This window comes from Sturnira hondurensis, unplaced genomic scaffold (genome assembly GCF_014824575.4).
Source record: "Sturnira hondurensis isolate 20B ecotype Veracruz unplaced genomic scaffold, ASM1482457v3 Scaffold0006805, whole genome shotgun sequence".
Lineage (NCBI taxonomy): Eukaryota > Metazoa > Chordata > Mammalia > Chiroptera > Phyllostomidae > Sturnira > Sturnira hondurensis.
Window position 1 is genome coordinate 1,939,948 of NW_028079436.1, and position 23,992 is coordinate 1,963,939.

At 55.2% G+C, this 23,992-nt stretch overlaps 1 protein-coding gene across 4 annotated transcripts; it reads right to left on the minus strand.

Moving 5' to 3' along the window:
• SLC22A5 (solute carrier family 22 member 5) lies at nt 1-23,925 on the minus strand. Of its 4 annotated transcripts, XM_037050499.1 has the most exons (11): nt 23,336-23,924; nt 16,863-16,966; nt 11,275-11,429; nt 10,149-10,320; nt 8,859-8,985; nt 6,273-6,373; nt 4,521-4,735; nt 2,927-3,109; nt 1,999-2,196; nt 1,769-1,904; nt 1-1,402 (listed from the first exon to the last, which is right to left on the minus strand). In XM_037050499.1, the coding sequence occupies exons 1-11, from the start codon at nt 23,726-23,728 to the stop codon at nt 1,315-1,317; spliced, it is 1,872 nt and encodes a 623-aa protein (XP_036906394.1). In that variant the 5' UTR covers nt 23,729-23,924; the 3' UTR covers nt 1-1,314. The 4 variants fall into 4 exon arrangements, with proteins under 4 accessions (XP_036906394.1, XP_036906396.1, XP_036906395.1 ...); XM_037050501.1 differs by lacking the exon at nt 11,275-11,429 and having other exon boundaries at nt 10,149-10,211; nt 23,336-23,925; XM_037050500.1 differs by lacking the exon at nt 1,999-2,196.
• Between the last annotated feature and the right edge of the window lie 67 nt (nt 23,926-23,992).

The window sequence follows — 23,992 nt, forward strand, 5'->3', positions numbered from 1 at the left end:
TTATTTAAAAATTATTTTCTTTATTAAAACAACTTCATTTTCAAGGCACTTCAGGAGCTTTCCCAGACATGTGGATTGGAACCAGGTGGAGTGCGCGCTGCAGGAGTGCCACGGTAACCATAGTAACGGTCGGAAAAGGGAAGACGGTTACACCAAACACAAGTATCTCCTAATGTCACATGACTGAAGCGAGCAACTCGGAAGGACTGTGAACAGGATCTACCTTTCTTCTTCGTAATTCCCCCCGTGATTAGGTATCACAAGAGGAAGCCACACAACGATGTCTGTTTTGGGACTTGGAGAGGTGCCAGTGGCTGAAAGTGCCGAGGCCTTGCCTGGGAGGCAGCTGCAGACCATTATTACCCGAGTGGTTCTGGGTTGACAGAAAGAGACACAGACCAGGAGACTGACACCAGTCTCCCCCAAGTCTGTTCTGAAGGGCAAATAACTTAAGGAGAAGAAAACATTACAAATCAACAAGCAGACGTCATACGAACAAACAAAACCTCATTATCGTTTTGAGAGAGGAGACAAGTTTGCTTGTCTCTCTCTCTTCCTGATGTGTTTCCTTCAAACCACACGTGGAGACCGTGATAGCCAGGTTCGATTTGCCCGGCAGAAAACGGGAACAGTAGCTTCTGTGGTACATTTGTCTTGGGCCTGGACAAGCCCAGTGCTTTGATCAGATGTAAACAAGTCTACCCAGCAGTCACAATGAGTGGCCCCGGAGCTCACTCGGGGACACTGGCCTGTGTTCTATGCCTGCTCGGGCCCCTCTGCCTACAGGCTCCCCCGGCCCTGGGCTCCCCAGCCCTGGGCCCTCCTGCCCTGCAGCCCCAGCACTCCCCGTTACTGAGAAAGGGTGAGAAATCCAACTCCCTGTGAAATGATGTCTTTTCCTTTAAAGTGCACCGTTAGAGGGGAAGATTTGGGGGGTGGGATTAAGACCTTCTGTCTTATTGGGGGGCCTTTTCAGGGAGTCGGAGTTAAAATGTAAATTTAGCAGGCGCCTCTCGCGTTCTTCAGAATCCCACTGGTGCGAGTCCACTTCTTGGGCGGTGCCCCATCCCTTGCTGTGTCAGGGTGCTTCTGAAGCTGTCTGTTGACAGTCCCAGCATCACTGGAGGGAAGGTGGTGTTCCAGGACCACACTCGGCCTCTGAGTCCAGGTGCCAGTCTGCCAGCAGGTCAGACACAGGGACACCAGGATGAATAGCAGGGACCTTCGTCCCTGAAGGGCCCTGTGTCCACACAAACCACTTCTGACGGGATTCGGTCTTTCGTCTTTGCTGGCTTACCCCCTGGGGGGAGGGCTTTATAAGGCTGTGCTTTTAAGGACTATCGGGCTCTCTTCACCATCTTTTAATATCTTTGTGTGGTTTGAAGTTTGCTGGTATTTTATTCTATAAAAACAAGCAAAAAAAAAAGTTAGTAACAAATCTGGAAGAGACATCCTCCAGTCTCCAAACAAATAAACCAAACCTAGAACCGTGGCTATCTCTCGGAAGGGGAAAAAATCAGACAGCAGGTCCTGAAGGTCTTCTCTGACCGCACTGTCCCTGAACTGCTGCTGCTGTGGGGATGGGGATGGGGACTGACGTGGGGACGTGGTGGTCTGGGTCCGACCGGAGTGGGCAGAGTTCCACCTCCTCGCCATTGCTAAACCTCTGACAGCTTAGCGGGTCTATGGTGTTTCTGAGAGGTCATGGGGAACGCTCTGCCAGGCCCAGGCCCACCGCATAGGCATGGTGCAGGGGGAGGCTCCTTACCCTTTGACCCTCAGCATTTGGTCGATGGTGTCTGGCAGGGAGGTGCCGGAGCTCTCTGGGAGGAATAAGGTGAGGATGGCTGTCAGGACAGTCAGACTTCCCATGAGAATGTAGGGTAGGAAGCGGTCGTAGGCACCTAGGGCGAAGCAGACACAGCCCAAAGCCGGGGTGCGGTTAGACCTGGATGCCCTCTGGCCCTTTGGCTGCCAGGACTCTCTAAAGGGGGTCACCTGTCCTCTCAGCCTCTGCGTGTCCCACAGTCTGAGTTGCCAGACTGGAATCCAGCACCCAGACAGGTCTCAGCACCTGGGTCGGCACTGACATGCCCAAAGGCCCAATAGGGCCCCATAGGGCAGGGAAGGGGCACAGAGCCACGACAACTACCATCCCTATTTCCCAATGCCAGGTTTCCGAAGAACTCCAGACACCTGTCCAGGGACAGAAATAGCTCCTGCACCTCTCCAGGTGTGGTCCAACCCATTCGCTTTGCCCACAGGCCAAGCAAGATGTTTCTGCTTGTCAGATCTATAGAGGGTGCTGGCCAAGCATTCTGGGTACTCTCAAGCTGGGTGCGCCCCTGCCTAGAGATGTGCCAGTGAGGGGTGTGCGACACAGCAGCTGCCAGGAGAAACAAGCCTGGAGGAAGAGGAAATGGCGCCCTGCTATGGAAAATGGCGCAAGGCATGCATCTTCACTCGGCCTGAACCATTGAGCCACAGGCTCCGAGTCACAAGAAGTCTCAGGTTGTCAGACGTCTTGAATGGACATCTTTCCTTCTTCCCGTTCCTTTTAAACTCTGATTCCAAGAAGAGACTTCTCCAGTTACAGGCACTGCCTCCCTTAGTCGCTCTGCAGTTTCTTAGGATGGGGGGCTCCTGCTCTCTGATAGAAGGGGCGAGGCTAAACCAGGAACAAAGCCCCCTCCATCTCTCCCCTGGTTTCTAGCTAGTGCACAGGCTGTTTTTCACATGCAAGCACATGCCGCCCCCGCAGCCCCCACACCTGGATGAGAACCTCCTCCCCCAGGCACAGACCCAGAATCAGATGGGTCCCACCTGCTGTGCAGGCCTGTTGTCCTCTCCAGCTCACGGGGAAGCTCGGGAAGCTCGTGGCGCCTCCACCCGCCCCTCTCTCGTGCGCTCGCCCCACGGGACTCACCGAGGTAGATGAAGTAGGGAGACAGGATGCTGCCCAGGCGGGATGCAGTGGAGCTGACCCCCACACCCATGTTTCTGACCACAGTGGGGTACAGCTCGGCCGTGTACACGTAGGCCATGGAGAAGGCAGATGTGATTCCAAACTTGCCCACCATCACCAGGGTGGTAGATAGGTAGTATAAGTCTGGATGGGCAAAGGGAAGAAAGTAGGTGACGGCACCAACCCAGGGTGCACTGCAACTGGGAGTTGCAATTTTGGGGGGCAGGCAACTTCTATAACTCCGTGTTGTGGGTTGAGGAGCTACAGCCGAGGTGCCACTCCAAGTGGTTACTCCCGAGAGGAGGCTGGGATCTGCAGCTGTGTGGGGACACATGCTTCCCCTCTGCCTGAGGACCACCAGAGTGAGTCCCTCAAACCCCAGCAAGCCCGCATCTCGGGCCAGAAGTCACAACATGCTGCCATCAGGGGACGGAGAGCTGCAGGCACTGTGGGGCTAAATGAGGGCCTTGCATGGACGCGGAGCTTCATTCTCACTCGCTCCGTGCTTTTGTCCTGCTCAGACCTGACAGTTCACAGACCTGTGGACCCTGGAAACGCTCTGTCCTGCCTGCCAGCTGCAAGTGGCCTATGGGTCGCCCGGGGATTGGCCATGAACCTGCACACAGTCCTGTGCTCCCCCACCGTGCCACAGCGGGGGCTGTGCTGCCAGCCCTGGGGACCCACAAATGATCCTCAGAGGCCACCGAAGGCATGAGTACAGTGACAACTCTAGGTACCACAGGGAGTCCAACTGTTCTAGCAATTGTCACAGGGCTGCCTCCCCAGGCAGTCTTAAGAATCAAATCCTGTTAATGGCCTAGGCGACCCACTCTGGGACCTGGCCCCTCCCTTCATCTCTTTCCGGCTCGTTCTCTGTCTTGAACACTGGGCAAGCTCCCTGCTCCCTCAGGGCCGCTGCCTTTGCTGTCTCTTCAGCCCACAGGGCTCTGTTCCTAGCCTTTTCCACGGCGGCGTTCTAGAACCATCGCTCACCCGCCCTCCCCAGGACCACTGTCCGTGACCGCCCTCCATGTGCCAGCTCTCCCAGTCCTCCTTGTAAAACACAGTCTGCACCACACGAAGCTTTATTTACTCGTTCGCTGCCCGTGTTCTCAACCAGTGTGGCAGCTGCAGTGGCGCCCCGGGCTCCGCAGGGCTTCTCACTCCCGCGCCACTCACTGGCCACTCACTGGCCGAGCGCAGGGCAAGCCCACTCATTCCCTAGCTCCTCGTGGGATAAGCGAATGATCAAGGGCCAGGTTAGTAAGTGATGGAGATGGCTGTCTTTGCCTCCCCTTACCCTGCAGAGAAAAACAGGTATGCCCACACTAACTTGGGTCAGCAGGAAAACTGACCACCAGCCCGGTCTGGTAGCTCCCCCCACTTCCCCCAGGCCCAGGCCAGGAGGGCTGTCTTTCTCTTGATTTTTGGGCCAAGCAGGAGGTTACATAGGTGACTGCTGATGGCACGACCTTATGCCTTTTATTGACCGGGGGAGACAGCCTGCTAGAGACTGAGTGACTGGGCGAAGGCTGCAGACACACGCAGTCCCTACCTGGGGGCACCAGCTGCACAAAGAGGAGCACGATGCCGCCCAGGAAGAGGGCGGTGGCTACGGAGTAGCGCCGGGGCAGGTACCGCAGCAGCACCCAGGCCAGCGTGTACGCCGGGACTTCCACCACTGCCGACAGGAAGCAGTTCACGTAGATGTCGCCGTGCAAGTTAGGGGTGTCCAGGGAGAGCCCGAAATAGCCCACTGATATGGTCATCCTGAAACAGAGCGCAGAAGCTGGAGGAGCAGCGTCCGCCTGGCTGCCTCCCACCCGGGATGACTTTTCAGATACAAGTATCGCAGGAAATGCAAAACCATTCCTTCAGGAGGGCTGCAGGTTGAGGTGAGTCTTACCTCATAGAACAAAAGAGAACTCCCCCAGCCTGGTGTCAGCTCCAGGCCAGAGCACTTTCAGAGTGTCCCAAACATCAAAGAGACACGTATGAGTCAGAGTTACTTTGTTGGGAAAAAACAAAACAAACAAACGAAAAATTCAACTCCAACCTGCCCCTATGGGCTCTAGAAACCCTAAGCGGAAGCTCTCACGACACCCATTTCCTGGCTCTCTGCACATCCCCAAACCCAGCAACTGCAGAGCAGCTGGGGAATGAGTCAGGGAGCAGACAGCAGGTGGGGTGGGGCAGGGCTGGAGGGACAGGATTGGACAAGGAACAGTCGTGGGGCACAGCACCTGGAGAAAGAGCCAGAGCAGACCCTCCGTGGCACCCCACTAGGGAGAGGCTGGCCAGAGGCTGCAGCCTCCAGCACCACCATACTCTCAGAGGGGGCTGCAGGGTCGCTCATCTGCATGCCCCACCCTGGGGTCCCTGGCTGGTGCATGCCAGTAGGCACTCTCTCTGCAGACTGGGCTCCTCTGCAGGCTGAAACCACAGTTGTATGAGCAGGGGAAAGGCACGTGCAGGAGTTTCCAGGAAACGGGAGCCAGGGCGAGTCTGGTGCAGGCTGAATGCTGCCCTGTCTGCAGGCGGCTCCCGGGTGGGGCGCTGCCCTGTGGAATCCTGGGCCATTCCTTGGAAACAGGTGACTCATGGTAGTCCCTAGGGGCCAGATGGCCAGCTGCCCAGAGACTGGCTGACTAGTAACAAGGACTCTGAGGCGAAGTCTGCCTTCCTCACCAAGCAGCACCAGGTAGAGGCCTCTAGTCCCAAGGGTTCGTTCGGCTGCTGAACAAACGCTCTCCTGATACTTGGCTGCACTCCCTCTCTCTGCCAACTCAACTCCCTCTCTGACACTTGGTGAGATGCCTCACTCGTTAGAAGGAACCTGGCGAGGACATCCAGGCCGTGGCCCTGCTTCCAGGACAGTCTCCAAGCATCCTGGAAGGAGGGATCCTGGGCTTCCACATACAGTCCCAGAAAGTACTCACGGCCTCTGTAACTGAAAGAACATGGGGTCTTAGAGCCTTCTGGAAGACCTCGCCTATCGCCCTCAGCCACTGTCGGAGGCACAGGGGGATAGGACCCAGAGCGAGCAAGGGTTCTCCTCAGGACCTGGAAGGGTCCCCAACGGTCCCATATTGCCCCCCAAAAGCCCCACAGCAGATTTTGCGCTCCTCTTCTGAAATTCTATCCAGGATTGTGTCATGCCCATTTCTTGGACGGCAAGACACACCCCTTTCCCTTGCGGACAACATGGGCTTTTGGTGCTGGTCTTAGACACGCCTGCCCACTCGAGGCGTGCCAGCCACGGCCAGGGGCTGTGTGTGGCAGCCTCGGGCGGGTCCCACTTACGCACCACAGGATGATGGACATGACGGTGATCACACAGATGTTCCGAGTCCGCAGCAGATCCAGGATGTTGTGGGCCTGCTGCTCCTGGGAACCGAGGTCTTCAAGCTGCAGGACGGAGAAGCGGGGAGGCTCAGAGATCCAGTGACCTGCCCGGAACCCTGGCAGCTTCGCTTTATGCCCTCTGGGCTGGGGAGATCTTGTTTCTTTCTTGAAAAGAAGAGTCCACTGGCCTAACCTCGGGCAGCGGAAGGCTTCCCCTGGCCTTGTCAATGACAAATTAGTGATCAAGGGTGAGGAGGAAAAACAGGTGACCAGTGCCCTCAGGGGACGCAGCCAAGGTGAGGCCCAAGCTGACAGCTCCATCAGACAGCACCCGACAGTGGCCATGTTCCAGGGAGTCCTTGAGCACCAACCCCCCCACCCCCCCACCCCCCACCTCGGCTGGATCCCTGCCCTCTGGGTCGGAGGGAGACGGGGCTGTGGAGTCCTACTGATCTGCTGTGTTACAAGAATTAATGTTTTCAGTCTTCATATCATGTAGTTACTGGTCTACTTCCAAAAGCAAAAACATCTCAGATAGAAAAACAGGAAAATTGACCTCAGCTTCACCCGGAGTAACTTCCTATGAAATTCGGCACAGCCAAGGACATTAATAAACCACACGTCTAAACACACTGCTGTTTCTTTCTTAAGCAAACCCAGCTTTGGAGCTTGTTTTTCCCAAGTTAGCAGTTCAACGAAAGGTCAACTTTAGACTTAATGGATCCCTTGAAATAGCCTCATTTCCTCAAGGAGGCCAGTGGGACTCAAGGGCTCACCCGACAGACCCTCCACTGAAAAGCCACCAAACCTATCTCACTTCAGAGCTCTCTCTGCCATCTGCTCCTGCCCGGACTTTTGTGCACCAGAGCCCTTTCCAACCCGCGCCAGGAGACTGGCAGGGCTGGTGGTGGCCAGCGGCTTCTCTGCTGCGTGTACCTGGTCCCTCCTCTCCCAAGCCCCAGGGCTGCGTCTTGAGTCTCGAGCGTCTCTGACGAGCCTTTCGCACACACCCCAGCAGGAAGGCTGATGGCCGTTCTCACAGCCAGTCCTCTGCCTTCCTGCCAGACCAGACACACACTCCAGGACTGTATCAGCCAGCAGTTACAGCGTCTGACCACTTGGCACTGTCACAAGACTGAAGAGAACGAACGGCATGTTTCAGAGAGGGCGGAAGCTGAGACAGTAGGGAAGCAAGCCCCGGGCGTGCAGGCAGAGCCGGAGGTTGCTCATGGCGTGAGAACACGGTTTGCAGGGAGGGGTGGGGTAGGGCGAAGGCTTGGACATTGCAAAGGCCTGGCTCCAAGGTCACGCAACTAACCACAGGGTGGGGGTGGGGGGAGGAGACAGAGCACTTCTGACTCCAAATCTGTGTTTGCTTCACATTTTATCTGCATTATCTTTTTACAACAAAAAACTATGGTAGGAGAAACAGTGACTTCCCAAAATGCCAACTTTGTGGAAGGATACTGCTCATCAAGAGTGCTTATTATTAAAAGTGATGGTAAGACTATACAATTGCCTGGAAAAGAAGTGCAGAAGTATGAAAGCTTAAGATCCACAGGAAAGGTGAAGAGATTTAGGCAGTTGGCACCTTCTTGGCTTCTGAGATGCGACAGGGCCTGCCGAGGACAGCCTCAACGCGGGCAGGGAGAGGGCTGGGCGCCGTGTGAAGGGAGGGCTTCCGGCCTTTGTGCTGTGCCCTCAGACCACTCCCTGGGACCCTGCCACCCGCTCCCACCAGCTCCGGGCGGTGTTTACCTCATTCGGTTCGAAGATGGTGGAGGGGGCAACAATCCCGTTCATTTTGGCTGCCCTGCGGATGATCACCTCTGCTTCTTTAAATCGTCCCTGAGAGATGAGCCATCGGGGGGACTCAGGGATGAACCTGAAGTGCAAGGAGCAAGTCTCACGGAGGCATTCCTGCCCAACAGCCAGTGCAGCCTCAGCTGAAGCGGGAAATGAGGGCTCAGAACCAGAACTAGCTTTAGGGGGTATATGGTGTTTCCCAGCCAGAACCAAAGAGATGGTCCCCACTACACCCAGTGATGACCAGAAGGGCGAGCTTCGGAGTCTGCTGGAGTGCACGGATTTCGGAGGGGCGTGCCCAGCACTACGGGATTCAGCCCCTGGCTGGCCACCTCCTCATTTCCAAGGAATAGTAGTGCCACCTGCTGGACAATGAGGAGACCAGGCAAAATGGGCTCCTGAAGCATGGCTCCCGCCACTGGCTCTGCCGGGGCCCAGACTCGTGCCCACCAGTATCCCTGCTTGTCCCTGGCATCCACAGAAGTTTCTGCACTGGACTCTTAGCCTCTAGTTTTTCCTCATTCCCACCAGATTCATCCAACTGACTTGTCAGACTCTCCGCCTACNGTTGGCACCTTCTTGGCTTCTGAGATGCGACAGGGCCTGCCGAGGACAGCCTCAACGCGGGCAGGGAGAGGGCTGGGCGCCGTGTGAAGGGAGGGCTTCCGGCCTTTGTGCTGTGCCCTCAGACCACTCCCTGGGACCCTGCCACCCGCTCCCACCAGCTCCGGGCGGTGTTTACCTCATTCGGTTCGAAGATGGTGGAGGGGGCAACAATCCCGTTCATTTTGGCTGCCCTGCGGATGATCACCTCTGCTTCTTTAAATCGTCCCTGAGAGATGAGCCATCGGGGGGACTCAGGGATGAACCTGAAGTGCAAGGAGCAAGTCTCACGGAGGCATTCCTGCCCAACAGCCAGTGCAGCCTCAGCTGAAGCGGGAAATGAGGGCTCAGAACCAGAACTAGCTTTAGGGGGTATATGGTGTTTCCCAGCCAGAACCAAAGAGATGGTCCCCACTACACCCAGTGATGACCAGAAGGGCGAGCTTCGGAGTCTGCTGGAGTGCACGGATTTCGGAGGGGTGTGCCCAGCACTACGGGATTCAGCCCCTGGCTGGCCACCTCCTCATTTCCAAGGAATAGTAGTGCCACCTGCTGGACAATGAGGAGACCAGGCAAAATGGGCTCCTGAAGCGTGGCTCCCCCCACTGGCTCTGCCGGGGCCCAGACTCGTGCCCACCAGTATCCCTGCTTGTCCCTGGCATCCACAGAAGTTTCTGCACTGGACTCTTAGCCTCTAGTTTTTCCTCATTCCCACCAGATTCATCCAACTGACTTGTCAGACTCTCCGCCTACTCTCACAAGGCCCCCCGGGTGCTCTAGAGACTATGTGGAGCTTATTTTCTTCCTCACAGGGTAGCCCCCGCCCTTCGGTCACGGCCAGGACCCACGCTCGTGCTCTGAAGCATTCCCCGCCACACGTGGGGCAATGCCTTCCCCACCCCACCCACGGGGGCCACTCCCACCTCAGCCCCTCTGCCACACTCCCTCCCTGGTAAGGAATGGCGTCCCCCTTCCCAGTCCAACTCTTCTGCGTTGAAGCTTGGGCGGAGCTTGACTCCCTGTGTAGCCACCCTGGGGACGCTAGCTCCCCTTGCTCTTCCTCTTCTCCCAGCGCCCGTGTCAGGAGGTCCCGGCGGCAGCACACGGCCAGCAGTGGGGCTGCAGCTGCCTGTCCTCAGTCTGATCACTTCCTGCGACCACGGAGGACCCCATCGCCCGCCCGTTCCCGCTCCTTCCTCTCCCTGCACAACGATCTCCCCTCTCCCCGGCACAGGGCCGAACACAGGTCTGCTGATGTCTTGGGGTTTTGTTCTGTCTTTGGCTTTTCTGGGTGTGGAGAAAACATTCTGAAACAACTCATAAAGAATGGGTATTTCCTGTCTCAGAGATCCCACATAGGGATGGATATGTGGGTTGCTGCTGCCCCCTAGTGCAGGCTGGAGAGAAGATGTCCTGGTGCCACACTTACCACCAGAGCAGCGCACACAGCACCCCGGGCACGGTCAGCGCCAGCAGCAGCATCCGCCAGTCTCTGATGAAGTAAGCGAACAGTGGCAGCAGCATGTAGCCAATGGCGTAAAATATGCACACTCCTAATGTGGAGAATATGATACGCACTGACTTGCCGAGGATCTCCGTGCCTGTTCGAAACGAGGGAGGTGCTGTGTGAGTATTTCATTTACGCTGTTTCCTTATTAATCTTCTCTTCTATAAAGGCAAGAAAGCAGCAGCCAGGATTGTCTCTAAGTTTCAAAGCCCTTGTGAGGGATGGGATTCTGAAACTAGCCCAGGTGACTGCTTGCTGGGGGTGCCTTGCTGTGGCCTCTCGGTCACCTTTCGGTTGCTCCCGAAAATGCCATCACTTCCTGAAGCCATAGGCTAAAAATGCCACATCAGGCTTCAAAAGTTAATCCTCACACGGGGAAGAATTCATCAAAGGGGAGGTCACTGCCACAGCTGCCCAGGCTAACTGGTCTCCTCCAAGGAAAAAACATTCTGTCAAGTGTGAAGAGAAAAGAAATAATCCTTTCAAAAATACAATAAGCTAGAGTCAGGTTCCTGCACACAGGGGGACCGGTTGTTCTTCCAAGAGAACAGCTTGGAGCCCTGCAGCCTGAGCTCTGCACCGAAGCCCAGAGGTCCCACGTGGGAAGCCTGCTCCTCCTGATCCTTCCTGCCGGTGTTTTGCAGAAGAGGCAGTTTTCTTCCTCGGCCCTTGCTGCTCATAGGCGCCTCCTTCTTCCTTGGATACCTCAGCCCTGGGCAGTGGCAGGCCCTTTTCTGATGGAGGGTCTTGGGTGAGTTCTAGTAAAATGGCCGTCAAGTACCAGTGAGACCGAGGCCCCACGCCTCAGAGGCCAGGACAAAACTCGGGGCAGCGGTTAGGCTCTTGTGCTACGGGGCCCACAGCTGGGTAACAGCTGGGCTTGGTTTCCCTGCCTACAAACGGGGTTCTCCCAGAAGCCCTGGTTGGTGTTGCTAGAGGCCACTCCCCCTCAGAGAGTGGGGGACGGCTCGGCTGTCTCCCGGAAGTGGGTGGTGAGCGGCTGGTCAAACACAGGGTCGAGTACTCAGCTCCAACCAGATGGCCGTACCCAGGACAAACGCAGCCACGTAGTTGGAGATCTGGCCCATGCCTACAAGGAAAAACAGCACGGAAAACATCTCGAAGTTCTTGGAGAAGACCTGCAGGAAGCTGAAGCCCGTCTGCATGGCCATGGTCACGAACAACACGTTCTTCCGACCGAACCTGGGAAGGAAAGGGGAGCAACAGAACCGGCTGGGAGGAGGTGGCAGGAACACATTCCACCAGAAGGGGCTTTTCCCAGGACCATTTGGCAGGGGCGGGCAGGACAGAGCTGCCAGGGCCTCCGCTGGTGCAAGGACAGTCCCAGTCTCCTGGTCCCTATGCTGTTATCCACCCCATCCCTCCTCTTCAGGACCAACACGGGGCCTGGGCAAAGGCAGTGCCACAACTGTGTTCAAGTTCGCAAAGGATCACAACATACTTACGCTGCTTAAAGCCATACATTTATAATGCATTAAAAAAAAAAGAACTGGTTTACTTTGGAGAGTGGTGGAGAAACAATTCATGATAAATGAAAACTGGTAAATAAAGGGGATGAAACATTTGTCCTGTGTCAACTATATGACTAACCAATCATAGATGAGAAGAAGCATCATTTTATAAAAGTCTTCCAACCATTAAATGAAAAAGAAGTGATCAAACCATCATATTTTGCAGCCCCCGACCAGGGGGCAGATGTGGGCACTCTGTTTCGGTGGCTGTCACGCCAGCAGGAGACAACCGAACACTGCCGGGCTCCTCCTGTCTCACCTGAGAGACTGAACCTGCATCCGACCACATCTCTAGGTCTAGCTGCTAATTTGCAAGAAGTACAGAGAGAAGAGGAATCTGCTGGACCACACCATGAGTGGGCAACCAGTCGAGGCCAGCCGGGGGAATTCGAGAGGCGGACCAGCCCAGTGTCCTTCAAAACCAACTGAGAGGCAGAGGCAGGGAAGGCGGGCAAGCCCCTAGATTGAAGAGACTAAAACCCACAGGGAAGCCATTACAATAAAAGTCAGGCTGGTGGTTACGTGTGGGGTGAGGACATGCGGACACGGCTTCCCGGTGGCCAGTACAGGTCTATTTCTTAATCTGGTGGAAGTTACAAGGTTATTTTCCTGGAATAATTCATCAGGCCACACATTTGTTCTATGTGTTTTTTTTTGTATCTGTGTTCAATTTAAAATTTTTTTAAATGTTGGACTTTTTCGTGGTTTTTTTTTTTTTTTTTTTTTGGTGGTGGTGGTTGTTGTTTTAAAGACAGTGCCACAAATGGGGAAGAACGAGCCAGCCTAGTTCATTTAACCCACCAGGTTCAGCTTGAATCTGGCCAGGGCAGCGACATCCATTTCCACTTGATGAATGCCTATTTGAACATCTATTATGCACTAGGCACCGGGGATATATCTGCGTTAGAGAAAAGACACAGTTTCTGCCCTCAAGGAGCTTACAGTCTGTAGGTGGTGAGACAGACAGCGATCACATTTCAGTCAAATGCCCTGTTACTCAATGCTCAGGCCCCCATGAAGGCAGGGAACGAAGGGGCCTCACCCAGGTCCACGGGTACACAACCAAGGAAGCTGCCCTGGATGGGCAGTAAAGGCAAGGGGTATGGGAGTTCACAGAAGGTCTCCCTGATGGCGGGACACTGAAATGAGGTCCCCCCAAAAGTAGCTGTTGACAAGGGGCGAGCAGGGCACCGAACTTTCAATGGTGTTCACCGTACAGTGGGGAACCCAACGTGAATCACATTGCCATTTCTGATGTGTGCTCTGAAGGAAAGGTGTGAGGAACCAGCGTGGCGTAGACCAGGGACCCTGGGTCAGCCTGCAGGGTCCAGGAAGGCCACCGGGCGGGATGGGGGATGCTTCAGACCGAGAGGAGCACAAAGTGTGGCTGGGAGGGGCACGACAAACACCAGGGGGCAGCGTGGCTGGTGCTGGCCGGTCACCAGGAGACTGCAGGGTGGGTAGGAGCCGCCCTTGCAGCCAAGGCGAAGAGTCTGGTACTTCTACTCGGTGCACTGGGGTTGTTTTAGTTTTGGGAGTTTTTTGGGGGGCATTTACTAGGCAGAGGCCAGAGATGTTCTAGACACCCTAAAATGCCCAGAATAGCCCCTCACAACCAAAAATTCTCTGCCTCAAAGTGTCAACGTGGGGAAGCCCTGGTCTAGATGGAGACCGTGTTCTCCCCCACCCCCACTGTCATTTTCCTGTTACAGGAACACCCCACATGCCACCCAAGGGCAGCCTCTCACTGCAGGCAGGGAGCTGTAACCTCTACCCCTGCCCTCCCCACCCACGGGCTCCCGGGATGGCAGCAAAGAGTAAGACCAGGGAACACTGACACAGCCTCAGTCCCTTGGCAGTCCAAGGCTGGGGCCAGAAACACTCAGGCTTAAAGTATGTCAGCAAACGTCCAACATACACATGCCCGCAAAACCAGGAAATATCAGCCTACTTCTTCCCAGGGCTCTGCCTCTCCTAATTCCTGCACATAAAGGTAACTCAATATCATATAAAAGGCTTTGACAACCCAGGGCTATTTTGTTGCTCTTGAATTTCAGCCTTCCTCATATGTCAGAATGAAGGCGAAACCTTTGCTCTATATAAAAAGTTGCTAGTGGTATCCTAGACAACAGGTTAAGGTAATGAATCTTTGGCGCTTAGGTAATTTGTTTGGCTTAGGTTTTGGACTGGCTTACTTAGAGGTAATGAGAAGAGAAACTTCCCCCGCACAGAGCCCCGCACAGGGCCTTCCACGGGGTGCAGGCAACCTAGAGGGCTGGCACTGGGAGCTGGTGGCAGGGGCTACAGCCAGAACCACCCTGCTCACAGCTCTTGCATTTACTGGGCTCCAAAGATCCTGCCAAAAAGCAACCTGCTGACAGAATGTTTTTAGAGTTTTGAAAAAAACACTAAACTAGCACTTCCAAAGGCTAATGTAGTCCTTAACACACTCATTAATTTTGTTTCTGTCTCCTTGGGAGACCCCTGGAACTTAAACACCTTCCTGAGGCTGTTGGGGTCTTAGGCTAGCCCCCAAAGACCACCTAACCTGTGACACAGCCGACCCAGATTCAACTCTGATCCTGGGCTGACTGCTCTTTGTTTTTCCCTGCAGAGTGACTCCTGAGCCTTAGCTGCCACGCAGCCCTGGGAGGGGACCTCCCGCCATCACTCCTGGATGGACACCCCTTCTCACGCCGCATCCTCCCCAGGCAATCTCGTCCCTGTTTGGGGCTGTGACGAAGGCTCCATGAGCCGACAGTTCCCAAGTTCGCTTCTGAAGCCCCAACCCCTCACGGACCACCAAGTCCACACCTCCAACTACACACTCAATTCCCCGACTCAGGAGTCTCGTGGTCACCCCAAACTCGGTACATGCACACCAACCTCACCCTCTTCTCCCACAAACTCGGTCCTCTTCAGAGTTCTCTGCTTAGAGAAGGGTGTTGTCATCTCCTGGGCTGTAGGGGCCAGAGCCCTCCCTCTCCTCACCTCCCGCACCCAGCCCACAGCCACGTCCTGCTGACTTTGCCTGCCACCACCCAGCTGTTCCGCCTGCAGTCGCTCCAAGCTACCACCATTCCCCCGCATAAGCTATTGTGATCATTTCTTAATTAGTCTCTCCACAATCCTTCCTCCGTCAATCCTCTCTCCACAAAGTTATCAAATAACCTTTCAAATACTACAAATCTGATTATGTCACACTCCTGCTTTAAAAAGCTCTCAGTGGCTCCCCAGGGCTCTGTGACCAAAGCCCAAGCCCCTGACTCTCGTCAGCTAAGCCCACCTGCTCGTGTGTACGGGCCTCCGCCCGCCTCACCGCTTCGCCTCCGACCACTCTCCGTGCTCCACAGAGGATGTTTCTGCAGCCCTGACGTGCACCGTGCCTCTTCTTGAGTCTAGGCTTGAGTTTGTGCTGCTTTCGGCACCCGAAACACTCTTTCTTCTCTCCACCCCGGTAGCTGGTGAACTTGCACTTGTCTTTCAGCTCCTGGCGCGTGCTTCCCCTTCTTGGGGCAGCCTCTCCTGGCCTCCTCTGTCAGACCCTCTCTTCGCATCTGCACCTCGTTGTGTCCCTTACTGCCACCAAGGATAACAAGAGCTCCCCTCAATGAGCTATTAATGCATTCTGCCTCAGCAGAAGGTGAGTTCTGGGAGAGCTGGGCCCAGAACAAAACAGAGGACCAAGACTCTCTGGGGCCCAAGCCCAGCTCTGCCCCCGCTGCCCCTGTGACGCAGGGCGGGTTGCTGAGCTCCTCCGGGCTCATCTTCTCCGCTCATAAAATGAGAATGCTGATCTTTCTTCCTTCACAGGGTCACGGAGGTTAAGTTATTATTTAATGTGTACAGTGCTTCTCAGCGTGCATGGCACATATTAGGTGCTATGTGTGTGTTAATAAATATCAGTGATCGGCTGATACATGCTGCTAGATTAAGGATCTGCGCACACACAGACCTTGCCCGGGAAGGGGCAAGTGTCCACGGCTCGTCCAGACTCACCAATCAGTGGCCATGGCCTACTTAACTCAGTGCTTATTGGTGATGACAGAAATTGGTCCCTCCTTTTTTAAATTGCTGGGTGATACTCTGGAAAAAAACAATCCAGGGGAGAAATGCACATATTTCTCATGAGGAAAGACTCTCAGGTGAGGACAATAAGCCACAGACAGAAACGTGCCAAAGCGTCACCCCGAATCCGTGCTACAGGGTCAGATGGCTTTGTTCTCATGCAGCAAGACAATCCCGTCCTGAACTTCTCTCTTAGAGACCCCAACCAGCCGGGACAAAGCTGGGCGACACAGGGTGGCCAAGCACCTTGCTGAAGGTCACTCCCCTCACCACGGGCTTCTCCGACAGACCCTGCAGCTCTGGGGTAGAGAGATAATGAGATGACAGGCCCCTGAGAACCTCACAGAAACTGTACCTCTCTCCAGAAAAATGCTCACGCACAATTTCTAAAATTATTGCCTTTAATTTCAAGAGCACATGAACTCCCTAAGTCATGAATGGACATGGGCTAACGGCCTTGGAATTCTAGAAATAGCCTGCTTATGGGTGAAGCAGCATATTTCCTGCTTGTTGTGAAAGAAGTGCCCTAACCATAGGCCGAGGGAAGGGGCATCGACCCTCAGGGCCGAGTCCCGCCCACCCCGCCACCGCTGGCTACGGGCGTCTTCTCTCACTTCGCAGAGGGCAGTGGCTTTGGGAACACGGCAGAAGCTAGCGTGGTGCGCCTTAGGGTCTACAATACAGTGTGTGCGCACGCATGTGGTGTCCAGCTTTCCCATGCTTGGGGACATGAAAGAGTCATGCTCACTTGGCGCAGAAGTAACCCACAGCCTATTTCCTGGTCAAACCCAGCCGACCCAGCCTAGACACGCTCAGCTCGGGCCTTTGTGTTCAGCAGGAGTCGGGGAGAGGAGGTTGTGAGCTCTCTTTACTCGGCGTGGAGTCTGGACTGTAGGATGGGCTGCCCTTTCTTTCAACACCACAAGGCCCTGGGCTGAAAGGACACTACCATTTGAAGTCGGGTGCCAGGCGCATGCACACTCCCTGCTCAGTGCCAGGGTCCCCTGCCACTGCAGCAGATTGACACCCACCTTACCTGTCTGAGAGCTGCCCCGAAATGAAAGAGCCCACCAGCACGCCCACGAAAAACAAGGAGATGGAGAACGGGGCCTTCCAGTCGTCATTACACACCAGGTTCCACTGTAAGAGAAGCAAAGAGATGTCTCACTCACTTCTTTTAAAAATGCTCAAAATTTAAGCTTTCTTGGAAAATGCAATCAGAACATCCCGTATCCCCACAGTCTGTTTACCCGACTGTGTGGCTGTGTGAGTCCGTTCCAGCAGCCCTGGCCCATCTGAGCAGACATTCAGGGAGCAGGCACCCCCTCGCAGGGAGACTGGGCTCCCTCCCTGTCTGGCTTTTCATGGCTGTTGGCCCCATTGTTTTGCTTCTTCTCTGAGGAAGGGGGAGGCAGAGAGCAAGAACTCTGTCCATGTTCCAGTCTAGGAGAAGGAGAGGCCTCTCACGGTCACTCTGAAGAACTCAGGCAGGTGCAGGGCTGGGGACGGGCAGGGCGCCCTGCCCGTGGGGTTGGGTCATGGCCAGGACAGCACGGGAGTGGTTTGGGAGCAGGACTCTGGGTCAAGGCGTCCAGCAAGGAACCGAGGCCAGAGGCCTGAGGTGCACATTGGCTGCTGTTCCTCCAGCTCTGCTCAGGCACCCCCACCAGGGTCCTTCTGGGTCCTTCTGGTGAAATTTACAGCTGGGGGTCCCCAGTGACAGCCAAGAGCTCTAAGCTGGGAGTTAAGAAACCGGGTTTGAGCCTCTATTCTCCTGTTAACTGGTTACCCACCCCCAGACAAGAGCCCCCCCTCATTGTGCCTCAGTCTCCTCGTTGGTAAAACAAGGGTTGGGGTAGGGAACAGGCTGCACAGCTGGAGTGCTCAGGCACCCAAGGTGCAGTTCCATCTAGGGCTACCATGCAAAGAGGTCTGCAGACGTGGGGAAGCAGCTGGACAACTCAGATGTGAGGTTGCTCCGGCTGAACAAGGGGCCAAGAGGAGGATAGGCCGAGACAGGAAGCTTGGTGGTTCCCAGAAAAATGTTTCTCAGAACAGAGAGATGGTGCTCAGCAGTAACCAAGAAAGCTGCCTGCCAGAGAATTCAGACCCTAGCATGCCTGGCGCCAGGCTGCTGGCCTGCCCTCCACAGAGTCCGCAGGCTCCCCAGTGACACAGAGAAGCAGGGGTGTGTGTGGCTTCTAAGAACGAGGCATCTCCTCCAGGACAAATGCAGAAGGAAAATACGTCTGCTTCTCTGCCCTGCTGGACGGTGTGTGTGCATGGAGCCCCCGGCACCTCAGAGGGGCAGGGGCAGCCCTCAGGTTGGACATGAGGATCCCTGCAGCCAATGGTCAGGATCGCCCAGGCTGAGAACGGGGAGGGGGACCCGCCCCAGGGAAGAACAGAGGGTCTCCAATGCCTCCCACTGGGGAAGTTCAGGCCAGCAGGAGGCCGGAATCTCAGAGCACTAAGGCCCAAATGCTCAGCAACAGCAGCCTCAGTGGTGCTGGCACCCAGATAGCCCCATGGGATGTGGCTGCTGAAGCCAGGACAGCCCTCTGGCAGAGCTGAGGGACTCGGGGATGGGTGCTGGCCCCTGGGTGTTGGGTAGGGTGGCAGGCCGAGCTGCGCAGGCCCAGGTCATGGCCACTGCTGCTCTTGTATGCAGTGGGATCCATCCCCGCTAGCATACACTACTTCTGGGGCAACAAAGGTTTTTTTTTTTAAAGAATAAGGACTCAGTAGCTGTATCTCAATAGCTCTCTCATGAGGGTTGGAAATAATATAGCTGGGCTAGATGAGAAATCCTGCAGTGAGTTTGGGGGTATAGTCCCCCCAATCCACATCAGGTCTCCCGATACAGGCTTTTAGAGAAATCCAGGCTGGCGAGGAGACCAGGTGACCAGTGTTCACCTTGGGACAGGCTCCCAGATCACCCCTCCAGCTCTCACCGCTTCAGCCCTGCCACTTGGTCTGACCCTAATCTGGGTCCGTGTGTAGCTCCCTGGGGTGACTAGTCTCTCCATCCACCCCTGACAATTCCTGACGGCCCTCAGGGCCTGGATTTGGGCCCTCCAAAAGCAAATGTGGGCTAACACTTCCTTCTGTCCATAGGGAGGGGGGGTGCCTTTGTGTAGGGTCAGGAAAGGTAATAGGTTTCAAAAAAGGAACACAGCGGCAGGCACAAACCAAGTCCCACCTTGCCAGCCTATCCACTTACCTGTCACCCACCAGATGGCCTGCAGTGGGCTCCAGGACTTGGCTGGAATCCTCCGTAGGAGGGGCAGGATGAGAAGCCCAGAGAGTGCAGGCATGTACCCTGGGCCCGTTGTGTTTACAAAGGAATCCAGTATTCCTACACTGGGCTCCTGGCTCCCCGGCTGCAACTAAAGCAGCTCCAGCCCAGCTCAGGATGCCGCCACCTGGTGCACGGGATGAGCTGTATTGGCTGATGATCACAGGTATCAATTGAGAACTATGTCTGTGGGCTTAAGATTCAGGGCATGAGTCTAGCATTGTGACCCCTCAGCTGGGTGGGCCGTGGGGACCCCACCTGAATAAATCTGGGAGTGATTGTGACAAGGGGCCTAGATTTACTAACCTTCTTGACGAGAAATGGGCCGTTCATATCCGTGACAGCTTTTCATACTGCACATTGTAGTTGTGTGCGGTTTATTTATTTATTTATTTATTTATTTATAAAAGATTTTATTTATTTATGTTTAGAGGGGAAGGGAAGGAGAGAGGGAGAGAAATATCAATGTATGGTTGCCTCTTGTGCGTCCCCTGCTGGGAACTGGCCTGCAACCCAGGCATGTGCCCTGACTGGGAATCAAACCCGGTTTGTAGGCTCACACTCAATCCACTGAGCCAGGGCAGTGTGCGGTTTATTTTATGTCATGTCTACCTCCATGCAGTTGTCAAAATTTCTGGAGAGAGAGAGAGAGAAGTGTGTGTCTTGTACATAGTACGCAATCGGTGATGCTTCCTGGTTACGGAAAGGAGAGCAATGATGTCGTTTTCCAGAACTAAGTGTTCTCACCTGGGAGCTGGCTGGAAGGGAGAAGAGATGGGCCGAGACACTGGGCAGCAGCTCTTCCCCAGAACGTTCCCAGCCTGAGCGCCTCAGCAGTCAGACACACTGGTCGGCGCCATGGTTACTGGATGCCCTCTACCCTAACCACGGTCCATTCTGCTTCCTTCGGTGGCGACTGGCTGATCCCTGCCCCAGGGCTGTCAGGGCGAGGGGAAGAGGTATCTGCCTGGCAGAGCCCCACAGAGGGGAGGCTCAGTAGGTGTTTGGTATGCAGTAAGCAGCTGAAAAAGCTAAGGGCTGAGAAGCTTCGACGCTGCAGCACCCTTGGGGCCCGCCTGCCCAAAGCGGAGATGAACCCTGAACTTCGATCTCTAGAGAAGATTTTCTTTGCTTCCTCAGCCCCCGCCCTGAGTCAGCTGTCAGAACTTTGACCCAGGATTGGGCTTCTCAGACACCCAGAGAAGGGCTGATCCCGCGTGACTCGATGGGCCTGTCGGGATGGCACGTGCCCAGCGAGGGGCTGCTCTGGCTTGCCACGAGCTGCAAAGGGTCTGCGCTCCTCTTGGGTTTGAGAAGGTGGCAAGGGCACAGCAGCGCTGTACAAGCTGCAGGTCTGTTCCGACTTACCGCCCCCCAGAGTCAGCCCAGTTCCACCTCCCCAGCTGGCGGGGCCTTTCCTTCAGGTGACGCGGGCTGTGGACAACAGTGGGGGCTCTCCTACCACACGAGACTATCTATGTCTGACATCAGACTGCCAGGAGAGCTAGTCCAGAGAAAGAGGCTTTCTAGGACAACAGGGGGTGAGTCAGAGTCCTGACATGGGCTGGGCAGGGGGCTTCCAGGAAGCAGAGGTTAAGGGGACAAAGAGAACTGCCAGGCCTTGGCTTGAAGAGACCCCAACTCATGGGTGCAAAGGAACTTTTCTTTTCCGCAGGCTGGGCTACGCAGACACCAAAAAGCAGGTGGGCCAGGTAGGCTGAGAAATCACCCAGGTTCCCAGAGGAGGGGCAGCCCTGGGTCAAGAAGCACTCAGACTGGAGCAGCACGGCAAGGTAGGATGGCTGATTCCCCCACCGCAGGGATGACTAAGAAGTCAGAAAAGGGGCCAGCCTGGAAGCACGGCAGAGGGGCAGAGGGGCACTGTTCCTGGGAGGTAGAAGAACAACCTCTTCCACTTCCTGAATAGTGCCCCCTTCTTTCTGCGAGTCCAATGCCTGTCACAGACTCACACAGGGGCGAGCCCCAGTCCCCGGATGGGGGATTATGTTTCCTTTAAAATATTTCAGTCAGTGCTTTCCAACCACCCTCAAGTTTCCCTTCTATAGATGAAACTGTCCTTTTCCTCTTCAGTTCTCAAACTTTAGACAAAATTTCTTAAATTATTCACTAATCCATTCGACAGAAATTCTCCTGCGTACTCGCCCTCTGTATCGAGTATCAGGCCGGGACCCGCAGGAGATGCAAGGATGCAAATCTCCCACCAGCTTTAGTATTTACCTGTACACACTTTCATTTCAACAAAGGCAGAAATCACACAGGGGACACGAGGTTTTCATCTCCTGTTGAAAAATGTCACTAGGAATTCAATATCAGTGTCCTTATAACACTTCCACATTTGCTGTGGGGCAGAGGGCAGATCTGGGAGCATTTAGCAGGCGTGGGACTAGCTGCAGTGGTCAGCATGCCAGGCCTGGGTTGAAAAAAAATGAGCCTTAGAAAAACGGAGTCAGAATGTTAATGCAACAGCTTCCACCAGGGACTGTTTACCTAATGTCAAGTCAGGCATTCCAGCATCTCCAGACAAAGGGCTAAGTAAGGCATTAATCTAGCCTCCCAGTGAAGACTGACAACCTGTCAGTAGGTGAAAGGGCACAGAGCTCTTACGAAACTGCTTAGACGGTGAAATCCATAGGCCAAATATAAAAGTGGAAAAGCAGACATTGGCAGCAACACAGTTCAAGGACCCCCTGGCACAGCCAGCCTTTGGGAACTCATCAGCGCAGCTACCACCCTCGGCCAAGGGCAGGGTGAAGGCAGCGAAGCAAAAGCAGGTGCCGACTGTCAGCCAAGGGATCCCCGGGGTGGGGACATGCTTCTTCTGACTTCCTCCTTTCATGAGCAGCCAAAAGCAGAATTTGCAGGGACTCCCGTGTCATGGAGTAGGCTTCCCTCTGCGACCTCTGCCTGCCACCAGAGGGACAGTCTCTGCTTTCACAGCTCTTACTGGCTTTCAAGAAGATGACTTGCTTGAGTCTAGGACTGAGGATTTGTGATGATGGGAAATTGTCTGTAGACTCTTGGGCCACAAAACACACAGTCAGCTACCTCCATTCAGTGCCTCTTTTGATAACACTTCAGGACACTAGAATGATGTCTCTACCTGTGAGATCCCAGTGGGGCTCCCCTTCAGCCCCATCCCTCTGAACTCTAACCTCCATCTAGGTTGTTTCTTGCTGTTCCAGACTTTGCATCTGCTGAGCTCAACACCCCAGACTGATTGAGATGTCTCCTCTTCCAGGAAGCCTTCCCTAATCTGCAAATCCCCGATCCTGACACTCAGTGAACCTGTACACCCTGGTGCCTGTCAAGGAGGCTCCTTCATGGCCCTGCCTGCTTAGTTCTGCTGAGACCCCAGCGAGTTAGTGCCAGTATCTGAGTAAGACACAAAGCACATCCACACTCACTCATTAACATCCTGTTGTACAACTCTCAGCAGGGGATAGACAAAGCCACCCAAAACAAAAGTCTGAGGGGCCGGGGAATGAGAAATTCACTTTCTCCCCACTTCCTATGAACTAAGATTGTATGCTTTAGCTACAGCATTCTGGGTCAACAAGTCACCCTGAACAGATCTCCAGGTGCAGGGATCCTAACAGGTTGATAACTAGCCAAGAGCAAAAAGTAAACACTTCCTTAGAGGGCATGGTCAGACTATCATTTTGGGGTGAGGGTGGGTGGGGAAATAGTAACTGGAAAAAGAAAAAAAGAAACACTTGTATACACATGCTTCCCTTAATTTTAAAAGTTCAGGAAAGAAAAGATGAATTTCCTTTCTCTCTGACAGGTACCCAGAGGCTAGAAGAAAAACAGCGACAGTCCCTTAGCTCTGGCCCTGGCCCTGGCTCTGCTGAACACTCTCACCTCAACTGGAAGAAGTCTCTGACCACCCAGAGCCTTAAAGCACCTCGCAGGGGCCGCCAGGGCCTTCCTGGCTCCCTCTCCTAGATGGCCATCAGGGCAGATGGCCAGATTGACACCCTGCTGTCAAAGGGCATCTCTGACTGGACGTCAACATACAAAGCGTTCTGAGCCACCTGGCTGGAGGATGCATAATCATCGCTAGTTGTGTTGGGAGAACAGGAGTGGCAACATCAGCATGCACCTTGCGCGGGGTGGACTGCACGACCTCAAAGACTGTAAAGGTGCTCCCCACACCCGGGTCTTCGGCCCGGCACGGGGCTGGTACCCACCTCGGTCACGATGGTGGACAGGTAGACGTCCTGGCTGAACTCCCAGCCATCCAGGCAGCTCTCCTGCTCCAGCTGCTCCAGGTCCACATCGCGCACCGGCTCCAGTCCCAGCGCCGAGAAGTTGGCCATCGCCGCGAGCCGGTAGCGCCGGCAGCTGTGAGGCACCAGGTGGCCGTCCTGCAGCCGCAGCGGGATACTGTGGTTGCGCCAGGCGCTGCTCAGGTTCGCACTGTCCGGCACCCGGCAGTGGTGCTCTGGGGTTCCCGCCAGGAACACGATTGACATGCCATTGAAGCCGTTGGGGATGATGCTGGCGCTGAGCAGAAAGAAGATGATGCGCTGGAACGTTCCCCACTCGCCCAGGAAGGCGGTCACTTCGTCGTAGTCCCTCATGCCACCCGGAGCTGCCTGCGGCGCCGGGCGCGGAGCTGGAGGACTCGGCGGCGCGCAGACGCGGGGCGAGGAGGTCGTGTGTGCGTGCGCGCCGGGCCTCCGCCGCGCGACCGAGCGAGGGACGAACCGGGTGTCTGTCCGCCCAACTAGCAGGATCGCGAACTCCCCCCACGGTAGCGGCCGAGCCGCAGCCTCGGGTCTTATGTAGAGAGTGAGACGGCGGAAGGCTCTGGGCTGGGCGGCCAGGCCCGCCCCCGCCCTCCG

Excerpts from the sequence above, each read along its gene's own strand:
- SLC22A5 (XM_037050499.1), bottom strand. The coding sequence starts at position 23,728 with ATGAGGGACTACGACGAAGTGACCGCCTTCCTGGGCGAGTGGGGAACG. Across the intron at positions 11,430-16,862 it reads TCGGGGCAGCTCTCAGACAG|GTTCGGTCGGAAGAACGTGT; the intron begins GTAAGGTGGGTG and ends TTTCCTTCCCAG. Across the intron at positions 4,736-6,272 it reads GTCATGTCCATCATCCTGTG|GATGACCATATCAGTGGGCT; the intron begins GTGCGTAAGTGG and ends GCTCTGTTTCAG.